The 18,994-nt window shown below is 35.9% G+C and overlaps 1 protein-coding gene across 1 annotated transcript in view; it reads right to left on the minus strand.

The window, feature by feature from the left end:
* The window catches only part of RAB21 (RAB21, member RAS oncogene family), a 35,211-nt gene that overhangs the window by 5,557 nt on the left and 10,660 nt on the right, over nucleotides 1–18,994 (minus strand). The window contains exons 2-6 of the mRNA XM_045789573.2: nucleotides 17,625–17,684; nucleotides 16,752–16,859; nucleotides 13,521–13,584; nucleotides 7,366–7,420; nucleotides 6,791–6,879 (exon numbers count right to left, since the gene is read on the minus strand). Of these exons, the coding sequence (XP_045645529.1) occupies nucleotides 6,791–6,879; nucleotides 7,366–7,420; nucleotides 13,521–13,584; nucleotides 16,752–16,859; nucleotides 17,625–17,684 (376 nt within the window). The remainder of the gene's footprint in view (nucleotides 1–6,790; nucleotides 6,880–7,365; nucleotides 7,421–13,520; nucleotides 13,585–16,751; nucleotides 16,860–17,624; nucleotides 17,685–18,994) is intronic.

Here is an 18,994-nt window from a genome sequence, read left to right on the forward strand (position 1 = left end):
ACTTGTGTCTTCTTCAGTTTCTTTCTTTAATGTCTTATAGTTTCCAATATACAGGTCTTTCACCTCTTTTTCATGAAACTTTTTCATAGGTATTTTACCATTTTTTTATGTTAACTGTAAATGGGATTTTTTTTCATAGGTATTTTACCATTTTTTTATGTTAACTGTAAATGGGATTGTTTTCCTAATTTATCTTTCATTATTAGTGCATGATTTTTGCATGTTGATTTCCTATATCCTTCAATGAACCAATTTTATTTATTAGTTCTAACAGGTTTTCGATGGGAGTCTTCAGGGTTTTCTTTGGGGTTTTGACATATAATGTCACCTGCAAGTACTGACAGTTTTACTTCTTCCTTTCCAATTTGTATGCCTTTTGTTTCTTTTTCTTGCCTAATTGCTCTGACTAGGACTTCCAATACTATGTTGAATAAAAGTGGTGAGAATGAGCCTCGTCTTATTCCTGATATTAAAGGAAAAGCTTTCAGCTTTTCTCCATTGAGTATGATGCTAGCTGTGGGCTTTTTGTATATGCTTTATTATGTTAAGGTGTATTCCCTCTATATCCACTTTGTTGAAGAGCTTTTATCATAAATGGATGTTGAATTTTGTCAACTGCTTTTTCAGCATCTACTGAGATGATCATATGATTTTATCCTTCATTTTGTTAAGATGTTATATCACAATGATGAAGTTGTAGATGTTGAACCATCCTTGCATCCCTGGAATAAATCCCACTTGATCATGGTGTATGGTCTTTCTGATGTATTCTTGAGTTCAGTTTGCTAATATTTTGCTGAGGGTTTTTGCATCTATGTTCATCAAGGATACCAGCCTGTAATTTACTTTTCTTATGGTGTCCTTGTCTGGCATTGGTATCAGCATAATGCTAGCCTTGTAAAATGAGTCTGGAAGAGTTCCCTCTTCTACTTTTTGGAAGAGTTTGAGAAGGACTGGTATTAATTCTTCTTTGAATGTTTAGCAGAATTCACCAGTGAAGCCATCTGGTCCTGGATTTCTGTTTCCTGGGAAGTTTCCGATTACTGATTCAATCACCTTACTAGTAATCAGTCTGTTCACAGTTTACATTTCATTATGATTTAGTATTAGTAGGTTATATGTTTCTAGGAATTTATCCATTTCTTCTAGGTTGTCTAATTGGTTGGTATATAACTGTTCACAGTGGTGTCTTATGATCCTTTGTATTTCTGTGCTATCAGTTGTAAAGTCTCTGTTTCCATTTCTGATTTTATTTATTTGACTCCTCTCTTTTTCTTGGTGAGTCTAAAGTTTTTTCAATTTTATCTTTCTAAAGAACCAGCTAGTTTCACCGATCTTTTCTATTGTGTTTTCAGTATTTATTTCATTTATTTCTGCTCTAATCTTTGTTGTTCCCTTCCTTCTCCTTTGTTCTTTTTCTAGTTTCTTGAGGTATAAAGTTACGTTGAGACTTTTTTTTTTAAGTTTTATTTACTCTTTTTAGTAATCTCTACACCAAGCGTGGGGCTTGAATTCACAACCCAGAGATCAAGAGTTGCATGTTCTTCCAACTTAGCCAGCTAGGTGCCTCTATTTGAGACTCTGTTTGATTCCGGAGTTAGGTATCGCTATGAACTCCTCCCCCCCACCTTTTTAAAAGATTTTACTAAGTAACCTCTACACCCAACATGGGGCTCGAACTCACAACCCTGACATCAAGAGTCTCACACTTCACTGACTGAGCCAGCCAGGCGCCCCTGAACTTCCCTCTTAATACTACTTTTGCTGCATCCCATAAATGTTGGCAAATGTGTTTACTTTTTTGTTTGTTTCAAGGTATATTTTGATTTCTCTTCTGATTTCTTCTTTGACTTACTAGGTTGTTCAGTAGCATGTTGTTTAATCCCCACATACTTGTGAAATTTTCAGTTTTCTTTATGTAATTAATTTCTAGTTTTATGCCATTGTGGTTGGAAAGGATGCTTGATATGATTTCAATCCTCTTGAATTTATTTAGACTTGTTTTGTGGCTTAACATACAGTCTTGGAAAATGTTCCATGTGCAGTTGGGAAAAATGTGTATTCTGTTGTTTTTGGATAGAAATGTTCTGTAAATATCTGTTAAGTCCACCTGATTTAACATGTCATTTAAGGCCAATGTTTCCTTACTGATTTTCTGTCTGCGTAATCTATCCATTAATATAAGTAAGGTATTAAAGTCCCCTACCATTATTCGTATTGCTGTCTATTTCTTCCTTTAGGTCTGTTAATATTTGCTTCGTATCTTTAGGTGCTCCTGTGTTGGATGCACAAATATTACAAATGTCATAACTTCTGGGGCACCTGGGTGGCTCAGTCATTAAGCGTCTGCCTTCGGCTCGGGTCATGGTCTCGGGGTCCTGGGATGGAGCCCCGCATCGGGCTCCCTGCTCAGCGGGAAGCCTGCTTCTCCCTCTCCCACTTCCCCTGCTTGTGTTCCCTCTCTTGCTATCTCTCTCTGTCAAAAAAAAAAAAGTCATAACTTTTTGTTGGCTCGACCCCTTTATCATTATGTAATGCAGTTCTTTATCTGCTATTGCAGTCGATGTTTTAAAGTCCATTTTGGCACTGGAGGAGATAATGCTAAGTGAAATAAGTCAAGCAGAGAAAGACAATTATCATATGATTTCTCTCATCTATGGAACATAAGAACTAGGAAGATCGGTAGGGGAAGAAAGGGATAAAGAAAGGGGGGTAATCAGAAGGGGGAATGAAGCATGAGAGACTATGGACTATGAGAAACAAACTGAGGGCCTCAGAGGGGAGGGGAGTGGGGGAATGGGATAGACTGGTGATGGGTAGTAAGGAGGGCACATATTGCATGGTGCACTGGGTGTTATACACAACTAATGAATCATCGAACTTTATATCGGAAACCGGGGATGTACTGTATGGTGACTAACATAATATAATAAAAAAACATTAAAAAAAAAAACCAAAGTCCATTTTGTCTGATATAAGAATAGCTATTCCAACTTTCTTTTGGTTTCCATTTGCATGGAGTATCCTCTTCCATCCCTTCACTTTCAGTCTGTGTGTGTCCTTACATCTAACCTAAGTCTCGTATAGATAGCATATAAACAGGTCTTGTTTTTTTTATCCGTTCACTGTCTTTTGATAGGAGAATTTAGTTCACTTATATTTAAAGTAATTATAGGTATGTGTTTACTGCCATTTTGTTTTCTAGCTGTTTTTGTAATTCATTTCTGTTCTTTTCTTCTTCTCTTGCTATTTTCCTTGGAAGTTTGATGACTTACTTCAGTTGTATGCTTATATTCCTTTCTCTTTATCTTTGGCATATTTACTACAGGTTTTTACTTTGTAGTTACAATGAAGCTTACATATATCAGCTTATACCAATATATTTTAAGTTGATAACATCTTAAGCTTGATTCCATTGTAAAGCTCAACGTTATTACTCCCCCACCGATGTTTTACTTTTTTGATGTCACATTTTATAACTTTTCATCTTATGCATCCCCCTCAACTAATTATTGTAATTATGGTTATTTTTACTATTTTCATCTTCTAACCTTCATACTAGCTTTATAATCAATAATATATTATCTTTACTAAATATTTACTTTCCAGTGAGATTTCTTCTCTCAAGTGTGTTCTTGTTACTAATTAGCACCCTTTCTTTTCAGGTAAAAGAAGTCCCTTTAACATATCTTTAGGGCAAGTCTGGTGATGATGAACTTTAGCTTTTGCTTGTCTGGAAAATTCCTTGTTTTTCCTTCCCTTTTGAATGATAATTTTGCCAAGTAGAGAATTCTTAGTTGGAAGTTTATTTCTTTCAGCACTTTGAACATATCATGCCATTTCCTCTGGCCTGCAAAACGGCTGCTGAAAGATCTGCTGATAATCTTATTGGGGGGGGTATGTAATGAGTTGTTTTTTGCTTGCTGCTTTTAATATTCCCTCCTTCTCTTTTACTTCTGACATTTTACTTATAATGTATCTTTGGTATGGATCTCTTTAGGTTCCTCTTATTTGGAACTCTCTGGGCTTCCTGGACTTGGATGTCTGTTTCCTTACCCAGGCTGGGGAAGTTTTTGGCCATTATTTCTTCAAATAAGATTTCTGCCTCTTTATCTCTTCTCCTTCTGGAATCCCTCGGATGCAAACGTTAGGGTGTCTGATGCTGTCAAGTCCCTTAAACTATCTTCAATTTTTTCATTTTTTTTCTTTTTGCTTTATCCCTTTCATTTTTTTTCTTTTTCCTGCTCTGATTGGGTGAGTGCCACTGCCTTGTCTTTGAGTTAACTGATCATTTCTTCTAATTCACCTAGTCTGATGTTGAACATCTCCAGTGTATTTTTCAGTTCATTTATTGTATTCTTCAGCTCTTCTATCCAGTACTTTCTTATATTTTCCATCTCCAGTTGAAGTTCTCACTGTGTTCATCCATTCTTCTCCCCAATTCAGTGATCATTTTTATACCATTACCTTGAACTCCATATCAGGTAAATTACTTATCTGTTTCATTAAGGTTTTTTCCCCGAGGTTTTATCTCGTTCTTTCATTTGGAACATACTCCTCTGTTTCTTCATTTTGTGCGACTCTCCACGTTGCTTTCTATACAGTAAATGGAACAAGCTGCTTGTCCAACCAGCCTATTATATTTTTAATAGCTCCCAGTAATGGAGGATGTCCCAAGACCTGTCAGTGTCCCAAAGGGGAGGATCTCAGCACCTAGATTCAGTGTGACTGGAAGTCAAATCTTTAGGCATCAGCTTTCGAAAGTATGCAAATATAGGGACACCTGGGTGGCTTAGTTGGTTGAGCCTCTGACTCCTGGTTTCAGCTCAGGTCGTGATCTCAGGGTTATGAGATTGAGTCCTGTGTGGGGCTCCGTGCTTGGGGTGGAGTCTGCTTGGGTTTCTCTCTCTTCTCCCTCTGCCCCTCCCCCCGCTCATGCTCTCCCTTTCAAATCTTTAAAAAAAAAAAAAAAACCAAAAGTATGCAAATATATAGTCCTATAGGACTGCAATCATAAGCCCCACTGGCCACCAGGGCCAGGTGATCTGGAGGTATCCCCTGAACAGCAGTCACAAAAATTAGGGCTCCAGACAAATGGATAAGCTCTTTCTAGGTGATAGAAGCAAGCTAGAACAAGGTAGAAGAAGAGCACCAAAATGGTGCTCACGGCCTACTGTCCTTGAAAGCAGCTCCATAGGCCACTAAGTGTCCCAAACCTGAAACTTGCCCCTCAGGCCACAGTCATGATGACTAACAGTCCTCCTTCACAGAAAAACTAAGCTTGTGGGTCTGTTGTCTCTTGCTGTGCCCTGTGGGTGGTAGCTGTTTAAGAAGTCTTTCTCTGTTGGTTACAGTCCCATGGGACCCATGACCATAAGCCCCACTGGCCACCAAAGCCAGGTAATATAGAGGTGTCCCCTGGAAGCAGTCACAAAAATTGGGGTACCAGACAGGGATATGAGCTCCTTTCTGAGTAACATCAATTACTTTAGTCCAATGGGACCAAGAATATAAGCTCCCCTGGCCTCCAGGCCAGGTGATCAAGATGTATTTCCTAGGTAGCAGCTGCAAATATTGGGGCATCAGATGTTTGTAAAAGCACCTCTCTGGGAGATAATGGTGCTCTGGATCACAGCAAAGGAGGAATACAGCAAAGGTAGACCACGAAGATGGTGCTTACCAGTCTCTACCCTTGGAGAGTATTCCATCATCAGACTCCTAGATGTGTGTGTTAAATTACATGCCTTTAATATAAGCAGGTGAGCCTCCCTCACTTTAAGTTGGTAAGATCAGTTGCCTCTGAGCTGGGACTTGAGATAGGTGAGTCCAAGTGCAAGCCCTTTAAGAGCAGTTTTTCAGACTGCTTCAGTCTTGTAGGTCTTGGGATGTGAGCCATGCTGGTTTTCAAAGTTAGATGGGAAAATCATCTCTCATTTATGTCTTAAAAGTTGAGATGCCCACTGTGGGGTTCAAACTCAACTCCTTAGGGAGAAGTTATGAGTTTTGAGTTCCCTTTTGGTTGTGGGTAACCACACCAGGGATGGGGTTTATGGCAAGATTGTGTACCCTCTTAGATGTGGTTTTCTTCTTGTTTGTCCAAAGTACAGCTGTCATTCAACCAGCCTTTAGGTTTTAAGAGGAAGTTGTTCCATATATAGCTTTAGACTCAGTGTGTCTATGGGAGAAGATGTGACTACCTTGAACCAGAACCTCAATAATATTTTTTTAAAGATTCACTTTACTGTTTTTATTTATTTTATTTATGTTTTCTTTAGGTAAATTCTACACTCAATGTGGGGCTTGAACTCAGGACCCTGAGATCAAGAGTCACATGCTCTACTGACTGAGCTAGCCAGGTGCCCCTCAATAATTTCTTAATATCATCAAATATCCAGTGAGTATTCAGTCCCCACTGTCTGACAAATTTTTTTACTACATTGTCAAATCAGGATCCAAATAAGATCCATCTACTTCAGCAGGTTGTTACATCTCTTAAATCTGTGTATTCTCCTGTTTTGACAGTTATGCATTTATTTTCATGTGTATTTAGTACATACCATATCCAACGATTTCATGATTTCACGTCCATTAACTACTTCTTGAAATGGGGCTAAAGTAGGTATTTAAGCTTTAATAAATGGTTTAAGAAAAAATATTAAGTAAATAATAGTACTGGTAGATGTGAGAAATCATCAATGTGGTCATTGAGACTATAAAACATTACTTAAAAAATATTACCAATATTTTTAAAAGAACAATTTCTAAATATACAAAATCTGAGTATACCTACTTTTACAAAGGTCAAGAAAGAGTTCCTCAATTCCTTTGTTCTGTTTGGCTGAAGTATGATAATGTTTTGCTCCCACAGATTCTGCATACCTTAAAAAACAAGTAACATCAGTGATTGATACAAGAAAAGTTTTCATACTTTGTCATTAACTGCTATTTGAATTTTTGAAGTAGCAATTTTAGTGACTTATTACTAATTAACCCACATTTAGTGAAATTAAGATACACTGAACCAAATTTTAAATTAGAACATAAGAATAACAAGACTTGACATTTTTAAGTTAATTGGGAACCCAAATACTTTAATAAAAGCTTTTGTGACTCACTATTTGATTAGGATAGGGTTTTTTTGGGCATCACTCTTTACATTTTTTTACTGAAATCAAAAAGAGAAGTGAGAATGGAATATTTTTAGATGTTGTCAAATGTCCAGAAATTACCAATGCTTCACTGAATCCAACAGCTCATTTTATATTAAAAGGTTTGAGTAATACCTAAATGGTAAAGCACATTGTGCAAAGAGAAAGACTGCTACTAGGGAGTGACTAGAGGGAGGGGGGAAGGGAGAACACTTACGATTCTGCTTCTTGAATGGAAACGTGTCTCTCCTTTTCCAGGTCTATTTTATTACCTAGTTTGAAAAAGTAGAAATGCCATTTCTTAATATTGATTCATTTTTATAACAAAACAAAGCCAACTCTAAATACACAACTGCCATTTTAATCACCTGGAAAAATAATACAAATCCCCATCAGACTTCTACATGTCCTAAAACTACAAAGTTAAAGCCTATGATAGGAGGGTTGATCATGACTGTCAAGGTAAACGCCTCAACCTCCCTCAAATGGCTCAATGCATATCCCTCCTGAAGCCGCAGCCTCTGTCAGAGAAAACAACTTTTCCAAAGAGACAGGCACTATTCTTTGATTTAGGATATAACGGAGACTAAGAGTCACTTGGGAACCTAGGGATAAACTATGATTCTTAGCCAAATGTAAATGGTCCCCAATCAACATACAGCCAGTCAATAATTAAGCAAGGCTACCTTACTATTGATGAAATGTATTAGGCCAGCCTCTTGGACCCTAAGGGTATTTTGGTTTACTAACTGATAATGAACTGGTTAGAGAAAGCATTTCACTACCACAGAAGAGGAAACTGTACTGTTTGACAACATGTGAGAACTTAATACATGCACATCATGCAAATTTAAAATTACTGAAAATAAGGTTAGCTCTTCTTAAACAATGGGACAAAACTGAGATTATGCTAAAAAGCCACCAGAATAAAAGTGAGGAAACTGCAAAATGCAGATTCCTTATTAAATACAGGGTAGAGGTTAAAGTGAGTTGGCTGGACACAGAATACTAAAGGTAATAGAAATAACAGAAAAAGGGGGAAATACCCTAAGAAAGGATATTTCAGACAAATATTTTCATTTCTATTATGACTTATAAGGGGGGGAAAAGGAAACCTTTGTAAATAAGGTCATCTTTTCTAGGAACATTAGAGAATCTAGAAGATAATTTCAGATAAGGACTGAAGTAAGCACCCAATGAAAGATCTGATGCTTACAATTGAGAAGTACAAGCCCAGAGAGTCTGTATATAGAGGACCTCAAATAATCTGAGCACCCAATTATGGGCAGCTGCAAGTAACTATCTGACACCATAGCCAAAGCATGACAAGGAAACAGAGTATATACTAAAGCTCAGTGATTACCAACAAATTCAGTAATGAACTGTTCCTTCTTTGAACAGTTCTGTTTAACTCAGCAAGAAGAACATATTCGGATTTCCTACATTATATTTGTCAATAAAATTTTAAATCTGCTAAATATTACAATGTATCTGACAGTCACCTGAAGAAAAACAAGTTGTTTTATGCTATGAAGAATGCAAAAAGCACCACCTAGTGGCCAGTGGTTCCAACAAACAGAAGCACAGTATTCTGCCACTCGTAAAACGGGAGACTTTTGTTACAATTAACTAAAACCCTATGAGTTGTTTTTCTCAATATATAATGCCTCTGTTTTCAAATTCTACCAGAATTATCAACATCCATTTTTTAAAAAAATAAGGATAGAGAGAGATAATTTGAGTAATGCCTCAAACGAAATTTGGGGAAAATTATTCAGACACTGCTTTCTTACCTAATTACATTCTAAATTTACCTAACTTTAATAAATCTAGTTATTATTAAAATAACTCTTTTAGCAAGCTAATTATTAAACAAAAAAATTTTGTTTACCACTATTTCTTTCAACAATCAGTGTCCATAAAGGTATTGATTACACAGATTAAGTCATAAAAAACTGCATTTTGGTGACTGACATCTTTCCAAACTCAAAACCTTTTTAGTGCCTATAGTTCTTTTAAAAGCAAGACATGTAAAGGATTAAGGCTTTGAGGCTCATCTATTTCAATGCTACTATGCAGCTATATAGGGAACTTTCTAATAGTTTTGAAACACCTGAAAAAAGGATTACCACCAACTAAGTATAGTACTATAAAGATTAGGGGGGAAAATTGGCTGAAGCAGGTGGAAAAGCCACCCTGCTAAGAATAGTAAAAACTTTATTTTCTTTATAAATACACATTTGAATTAAGAACATGAAAGGGATATACCCATTGGTAGGGGCAGATGGCCTAATGGCAATAAAGAGCTAGAACCCTATTTTGCTTAGATTGTATGGTGGTTTGTGGGCTAGTCAAAATAAGTTTTCAAAGGCTTTAAACCTGATAAAGCTTGTTTTTGTCCTAGATCACTTCATAACTATATAATTTGGGGGAAAATTACTAATCTTAGTATCACTCTATACAAATGTAGCTAACAAACAGCATGGTTGATATGAAAATATGATAATGTAAAAGATCTAGCATTTGGTACATACTCAATAAAAGCAGTTATTAATATCAGCTTATATTCATCACAGTGAATGATCAAATGGAAAATCAATATTATTATGAGAAAATTAAAGCCCATGATAGGCAACACACTTTTTATTACCACCCTACTAGTTTCATCTAGCTAATTTAGTTAATCCAACACTCTGGGAAGTCTTCCTTTAACTTCCCTCCCCTCCAAATTTAGTTAGGTTTGCTTTAATGCTATCACAGCACTCTGTACTTCCCCCTTCATAGCATTTATTGTAATATAGAACAATAGCTTGTTCTTCTCCCTCTCTCTACATAATAAGCTCTGGGAAGACAAGGACCATCTGTATTTGTTCACTTATTCTTATACTAGAATACTCCCAAAACTGGTATATAGTATATGTAGTAAGCAATATATAGTGCTGGTTAAGAATATGGGCTCGATATAGCAGACAGACCTAAGTTAAAATCCCAGGTCTACCTCTAACTAGCTATGTACTTTGGGAAATACCGAGCTCTCAGCCCACTTCTCATGTGTGAAATGGAAATGGCAACAATACCTTCTTGTAGTGCTGTCAGAAGACTTAATGAATGCATAAATGTATAGTTCTTAGAACAGTACCTAGGACTCAATAAATGGTAACTACTACTAAAAATAACTACTTGTTTAACAAACATACAAATGTTAAGGACAGACTAGAAGCAAAATATTATCAAATAGAGCAACCACAGCTAAGAGTGCTAATCAGTGGACTAACTAAAACAGAGAGGGAAAAATCTCTGCTAGCAAGGTATGGGGTTCTCCATTACTGGTTAACACACTGTAAGTGGTTTAGGTAAGGACGTAGAAGGTTAAGTATTTAATTTACATGAAAAAGCCAGTAGACGATATCATCAAACGTAAAGATTCAGAAACATGAGTTGAAATTCCTACACTTAAGTTTAAATAACTTAATTATATAAGAAAAAGATGGGAAAAGCTTGACAGAAGAGCAATACTTATAAAAAAGTGATTCGGAGTTTTGTTAACTACAATCTACATAAAAGAGACACTGTGACATGGATAGTAAAAAATGTATGCAATCTTGGGACAGTGTTGGTAGAACGGTAATGGGAGAATTTTAAAAAGAGAGCCATTTAAGTATACATTGGCTCAACAATATTTGGATTCTAGTGTTCTAGTGAAATAAGCCTAGAAAAAAAATAATCAGGATGATAAGAATGTCCATAAGTTATACCAAATGAAAAGCAACTGAAGACTAGAGACTATAAGATTTCAGGTAAACCATCCACATGTTTGAAAGATTGTCTTATTTAGAGGAAAAGGAACAAATATTTGTCAAAGGCCTTCTCTATGCCAAGGGTTTTCCAAATTACTGTTTAATTTTCATTAAATTACATTGAATCCTGGGAAGTAGTGTTATTATTTTGAATTTAGAACTAAAACAGAAAAACAAATAAACACTGAACTACTCTAAAAAACAGAATGAAAATCAGTATGTAGAAAAAATAATGTAAATGCCTATCAATAACAAAAGGATAAATTGTGGAGTATTTATAGAATAAAGTATTAGAGAACAAAGAGAATAAAATGAACTACAACTATATACAAAAACAACGAATCCTGCAAACATAATGTAAAGCCAAAAAATCAGATACAAGAGTTCATACTATATAATTTCATTTATATAAAATTCAAAACAAAACTAGTCCATGCAGTAAAAAGTCAAGACAGTGTCTGGAGGTGGGCAATGGTGAGGGGAAGGCAGCTGGGACAGTGTTGGGATGAAAAAGAAACACAGGTGAGACCTCTAAGTTACTGGTTACACAGATATAGTAACTTTGTGAAACTTTCCTTTTGTGGTAAATGGGCTCTCAAAATTCTTTCAACAATGAATTACAACTAAAATTCCATGTCACACTAGAAACAGAAAAGGAGTGAGAACTTTTTAGGCTTTATACCAATCATTAATAGACATTATGTAACATTAAATGAGAATTATCTGTCCCTACTTGGGGCAGTAAGCTACCATCAATATTCCTAAACCTTCTTATAATATGAACATGAAAAATATACAGTCCAAATTAATTATTCATAAGCTTTATTTATCCAGCTATTTTTTTAATGTTACTTTGTAACGTGGGTCAAGTAACAAACTCTTGACGCTTCTTTGACTTCAAGTATATGTTAGTCATTTCTTTCCCTCTTCTGAGAGATAACCAGAATCCCAAATAATCATATCTTTAGTCATTCGCCTAATGTGGCCACTTCCACTCCCATTAAGTCCCAGATACCAGACAAAGCCAGGTGAACTCACTAATGACTAGATATAGCTTTGGCCCAAAGTCCCATGCAGTCTACTACTTTAGAGTTCCATTCTGAAATACTCCTGCCATTAGCCTAACATCTAGCATCTAGACTTAAAAAGTAGGCCAAATCATCTCCTTGGCCTCTTCCCCCAGATATGTACCCTGATCTGGAACTGCAGTTTGCCAATCTAATGGTAAGACAATGTAAAAAATGTAAACTTTATTTAAAAAAAAAAAAAAATTCTTGCGATGTCTCGGTGGCTCAGAAGGTTAAGCTTCTGCCTCAGGCTCAGGTCATGATCCCAGGGTTCTGGGATCGAATCCTGCACTGGGCTCCTGGCTCAGTGGGGAGCCTGCTACTCCCTCTGCCTGCCGCTCCCTCTGCTTGTGCTCTCTCTCTCTCTCAAATAAATAAATAAAATTAAAAAAATAAATTAAATAAGTAAAAATTTTGAAAAGTCAAATGTGCCCACATTGACCATTCCATTCTAGGTCCTCCACTAAAATTACCCTGGTTTCTTCTAGACCATTGTTATTCTAGCAGTCATGCAGAAAGAAAGAAAACAGCATGAGTCTATTCATCATAAGGATTAATAACAAAGTATAGGAATCAGAATGACTTCAATTCATATCCCATCTCCATAGCTGCTTGATATTGCACAAGTTATCCAGTATCTCCAGGACTCAGCTTCCTCTATAAAGCCCTCATAAAATTAAGAGGATTACATGAGATAATGTCTACTAAGAACACAGCATAGTGTCTGGTATACTTTATTGCTCAATAATTAGTTATATTATTGAAATAATAATCTAAAGAAAAAGGGAACCAAAGAGAAATTTCAGAAGTCCAAGAGTGAGTTCTACAGTTCCTTTATTTTACCCATTCAGAATATTCCTCCACCCTACTATCATGATTTGGTCATATACTTGGGAGTCAAATTTGTCCTTAACTCAAAAATGTGTATAGTTAAACATATAAAACAAGAATACTAGCCTAAGTCATTAGTTTTAATTTTATTTTAAAGTAGTTCCTAAACTATTTTTTTCTACAGAAAATCTTATGAGGAAAAACTAAAGATCAAATTGAAGCAAGGCCGGGAGTTGGAAGTTTACATGGTTAATTTCCCACTTGTGGGTGCCTGGGTGGCTCAGTTGTTAAGCGTCTGCCTTCGGCTCAGGTCATGATCTCAGGGTCCCTGCTCAGCAGGAAGCCTGCTTCTCCCTCTCCCACTCCCCCTGCTTGTGTTCCCTCTCTCGCTGTGTCTCTCTCTCTGTCAAATAAATAAAATTTAAAAAAAAAAATTTTTTTTTCCCACTTGCTCCCCAAGGTCTTCCCTGAAGTCTGAATCTCCTGAAAGATCACTTCCAAATCATAAGTTATTCTAAAATATTAAATATTAAAATATCATTCTTCTTTCTTTCTCATAACTTTAAAAATGAGAATGACTTATTTGCTATTCTCTAATAAAACATTAAGGAAGCAGAGCACTTTTTTTTTTTTTGAAACAGAGGACATTTTAAATTTAAAAAAGTAATGATGCTTACCAACTATACATAAACAGATTTCATTTCCCAACATTTTCCGTAATTCTTTGACCCAGTTTTTTACCTGTGTATACAAAAGAGTAAATATTAAGTTCTGTTGCAACGACTATCATTACAACACCCCGAACTCCACATTGTCAAAATACCTCAGAATTTGTCTAACAGTCCATACATTTAGTTACTAGAAATGATTAACTGTAGGATCAGTTATTGACAAATTATATTGCAAACCACAATATACAAACATCCAATGGAGTGAGAAGTCATTCCACCTCTAATTATAAATTTTCATAAATATTCCACAGACCTAAGCAAAACTATTCGCTAGAGCAAAAGCACATCAACTCCAGCCTATGCTTGTAGAGTCACTTTGGACTTAAAAACATCTTAAAATTGAGTCTTTTGTATTCCAATTGGTTCCAAATTAGAGGGCAAAGAAGCTTCTGTGCCACACACTTAAAAGGGGGAAAAATGTATATGGGAACCCAAAAGAGTACCAAAATAAATTTTCAACCTTTAGTGGATGACAGGTTTTTTTTCAACTTCAGCACTACTGATATTTGGCTCAGATTAACTCTGTTGTGAGGGACTGCCCTGTGCAATGTATGAAATTGAGCAGCATCCCCAGCCTCCTACCACTAGAGATTAGCACCACCCTCTAGCTGTGATAACCAAAGATGTCTCCAAACATTGCTACTGCCTGGTGGAGAACCACTGGAATACAATGACTCTAGTAACAGATTTTTCACCATGGATGAAGCACAGCAGTAGGTACAGTTGGGTACATTCAAATTAAGTAAATTCATCTTTTGAACTCATGATTTTAAATATGCTGATTACAATAAAATAGGATAAAGAACAAACTTGAATACCTCCTTCATTTTTTGTAATGGAATTTAATTTCCATGTAATGAAATCACACAGAACTTATATCTTCTTCAAAAAAATGCACGCACATCTTTAAACTACAAAACTTACATTAAATACGTGGTAAGTAAGCATTTACTGTACATCTGGTCCTACGGTACAAATGTAACAGTTCCACATTCCTGTTTTCTACAAGAATGCAGAGGAACTGTCTTTAATAAACCCCAAACCTTTATAAAAGGAAAGGTAATCAATATCACCACCTTATCTTAGAGCACTGAACCATAGTTTTCTCAGTACAGCCCCATCTTTTTGTTTCATTCACATGTATGTAGAAAGTTTTTAGAGAAGCACTAAACTTCCATCCCTAGTTGATGTCACATAAGAAAAATGAGACAATTTGGTATAAAATGTACATCCTCATTTCAAAGGAAACATGCCAGAATCCAATTACAAATTACTCTACTCCCTATATACATAGTATCATAACCTACTAAATCTAACCAACTTTTTAAAAAAAATGTGTTATTCATCTGCAAATTAGATACCCTTCTGCAGGCATCCTACTCATCACCCCCATACATTCTGTGGTGAGTTAAGAGATGGCTACAAATTTTTTTACTAATCCTCTCATCAAGAAGTAGAGTCTGGGCAGGGAGCCTGCCTCTCCCTCTTCCCCTGCTTGTGTACTCTCTCTCTCTCTATCTCGCTCTCTCTCAAATAATTAAAACCTTAAAAAAAAAAAAAGAGGTAGAATCTATTTCCCTTCCCTTTGAAGTTGGGCTAGCCTTCTAACTTGCTTTGACCAAGAGAATGTGGCAGAAGTAATGCTATGCCAGCTCCAGACTTAAGCTTTAAGAAGGCCTGGCAGCTACTCTTGGGATCCAGTTGTCATGTAAACAGTTTAGGCCAGAATATGGAATAATGAGGGAGCATGCGGAGACAGCACCAGAGGATGACACACCAGATGGAGTGAGAGACCATAAGGAGGAGAACAAACCTTCCTAGATGGTCCTGGCCCCACCAAACTCAAAGTTCAGTGCAGCTGTTTGAGTGACTCTTATAACACCACATAACCTGCCCAGTCAACCCACAAAATCATGAGAAACAATACAACATTGTTTTAAGCCACCAAATTTTGGGGGTTTTGTTAAACAGCAAGAGATAAATGGTCACTTTTCAACCTAAAAGACTCAACCTTCTCTTAATCAATAAAACACTCAAACCATTTCCATTTATGTCAAAAGGCAGGAATGGACAACAAACAGCAGCTCCCAAATAAATTTTTCAACTATCATTAAACCTGCAAGTTACTTTATCATTCCCTTTTTCTACTCCTTGGACTAAATTTTTCCACATGTAATAATCCAAGGACTAACTTGCACAGTTGCTTCATCAGTTAAACACTGAAAAATAAATGGAAAAAAAAAAACCCCACCTAAAACTGAAACTAAAAAGGCAAGCAATTTCAACAGGAACAAGCCTGTAACTCAAGGCGAGTACACTTTCTGCTGTGGAAATTACCCCTTTTAGTTACATACCCTTGACAAATTTATTCCAAGAGGGGCTTTCAGAGGAAGGGTGAAATAAGTAATTAATCACCATCCTGACTGTGACGAGAATTCACAGGTAAGTTTAATGATAACTTATTTTTGGTTCCAAACAACTTTAAAAGCTCTACATTTGTGGTGTATGTTTAAAAGAGGGGTGAAAGGTGCCTGGATGGCTGTTAAGGGTCTGCCTTCAGCTCAGGTCATAATCTCAGGGTCCCGGGATGGAGCCCCATTTCAGGCTCCATGCTCAGCAGCAAGTCGGCTTCTTCCTCTGCCCCTCCCCCTGCTCATGCTAATAAATAAAATCTTAAAAAAAATTTTAAAAAAAGGGGTGAAAAATAATGAAGAAGGTTTAAAATAAATACTAACTAGGCTGTCGTTTAAAATTTATATTATATCCTCCAGGACATTTAGTGAGAAGAAAGGGCTTAAAATTGATTTAGTTCTTCTTTTTCCTCTTTACAACTAGGGAGCCCATGCAGCCATACCAAGTATTCACATGCCTAGTGTATACGGAATCAAGAAATACATGTGATATTTTTTTAATAGGGAGAAAAAAAGCTCCTTGATTTTTATAAAGTTTTATTTCAAATTAGCTATGTAATAAACTTATTAATAACTGTTATTCAAAATGTAACCATGAATTAAATATTGCATTAACAAATATGAGCAGTAACCATTTATATACAAGTTTATTTTACTTTTAAAACCAAGACTAATTACATTAGTAAACAAAGGCATGCGAATGGAGACTTGAAAAATTAGTGTTGTTATTCTATTTAAGTCATCTACCCATAAGTAAATAGAATACCTTCTGAAAGGAATCTTCATCTGTTATATCATAAACTAAAATAGCTCCATTTGAATCTCTGTAGTAAATTGGACCCAAAGCGTGGAATCTCTCTTGACCTGCTGTATCCTAAATAAAGCAACAAACACTTATTAGATCAGAAGAAAAAAATTACATCTGCTATTGCAACTACAGTAAACTTTGGATTAATTGGGGGACATGAAGTTACAGATAACCTCAAAACACTGTTAAGAGAAAAAAAACAGGTTACAAAAAATTTTTAGACATTACAAACAATATTTAATGTTTTACCGTTATATGAAAGTTACTTCTCCCCTCCCAACCCTCTTACTCCTCAGCAAATTTCCCACCCCCACTAAAAAAAGAGTTAAGAATGCCCAAGATGCATTATAAGCCAGGAATAGGCCTTGCCCTAAATTTAGGTTCCCCACAGAGGGAGAAGACAAGGAAAGAAAGCATGCACCAGGACTACTGGCCAAAAGGTATTCTGATGCATTACCCTTGCCCTATTCTCTACTAGCCACTGCTTTGGAAAGTGGGAACATAGAAACACAGAGGGGAAAAAGGCCAGACAGGCTGTCCACCCACCCTGTTCTTATTCTGACATGGGATCCCTCTGAGTTTACCCTTCCCCCAGCTCAAATGTTATGATAAGCAATATTCATGTATACAACTGTGTAATTCTTAGCCTGATGTTAGAAAAAATGTTTATTAAAAAACAACTTTGACTAAACTTAACTTAAAAAAAAAATCCAGAAATTCAAATTCCTATTCCTTGAGCCAATTATTCAAATTCCTATTCCTTGAGCCAATTAATTAGAGTACAAAGAATAGCAGAAGCCTCCATTCACTCAATTGAAAAGGTTAACTTACCCATATAGCTAGGTTTACTCTTTTCCCACCAATATTTAACTTCTTCGTTAAGAATGATGCCTAAGAAAAGAGATATACGTTAAACAGTATTTCATATAAAGTAATGTTTCTTATCCCAAGAACTATAGATGGAAAAATAATCTCAATGTGAAACTCAAGTTATCTGGGAGAAAAAGTAATCACTGAGTTCTTATTAATTACCAAACATTATTTTCACTGAAGACAGAACATTATTTATATTGTAATCTAAAAAAATGGTATTTTGCTTTATGAAATTATGAAAAACAGAAAGAAAAACATGGCTCCTGGCTGGCTCAGTTGGTAGAGCATGTGACTTTTGATCTCAGGGCCATGAGTTTGAGCTCCATGTTGGGCATGGAGACTACTTAAAATAAAAACAAATAAAAAGATCTAAAAAAAAGAATGAAAAACTGATAATTAAGTATTTTCTTAGATTTTCCCCATAAAAATTTTTCTTAGAGCATTTAATTTGATGTCACCCTACTGACTCATTATAGAAAGAGCTAAGAGATTTCTAAATGAGATAAAAGATATATATTTACTGGTAGTTTACTTAACTGTATGAATACCAATATAATTTGAAATATTCCTGCAATTATTTTATACTTCAATTATTTATTTATATCTAATAATTATCCCAGGTACTAATGTTACAGAAATGAAAGGAAATGGTTCTAGCCTTCAAGGAGTTTATAGTCTACAGCAGAAATGAACATGTAAAGAACAGTACAATATCATGTGACAACTGTTAAAATGGGAGGGTCTTGCCAAGTAGACTCTAAAGAGAGTGCTGAGAAATGAAGTGTAAAGCCTCCTTGGATGAGTTAAAGCCGGCTTCAGAAGAGAAGGTGATGATCTCCCCCGTTTAGGAGTAATAGGGGCTCTTCCAACATATGGGTGAAGCCACTGAAGCTGAAACACATAACTCCCTCCCCATGGAGAACTCCAACAAGTTAGTATGGTCAGTGCCAGAGATGAGACCAGAAAGATAGGCAAAGATAGACATCAATGTCTAGATGTATGGACTCTACTTTGTGGGTCTTAATAAAACCTGTTTCAAGACAGATGTATTTTTAAAAAAATGTATAAATGTATACTACAGTCAGATGTATTAGGGAAGCACAGCATATTGCTCTGTATTCCCTTTGAACACTCATAATACACATTAGCACACTAAGACTTGGCCAAAAGAAAAGCTAACTGCATCTATACGACCATTTCCCAAACTCATTTGACCTCTTTTTTTTTTTTAGAGAAATGCCTAATTCATCTTAAGGAGTAAGTGTTAAGAAGAATAATACTGTTGATGATGGAGAATCACTGAAGGATTTTAAAGCAGTGGGGAGGTA

The sequence above is a fragment of the Ursus americanus genome, chromosome 17, assembly GCF_024610735.1.
Source record: "Ursus americanus isolate L20-20 chromosome 17, mUrsAme1.1.p, whole genome shotgun sequence".
NCBI classification, from domain to species: domain Eukaryota; kingdom Metazoa; phylum Chordata; class Mammalia; order Carnivora; family Ursidae; genus Ursus; species Ursus americanus.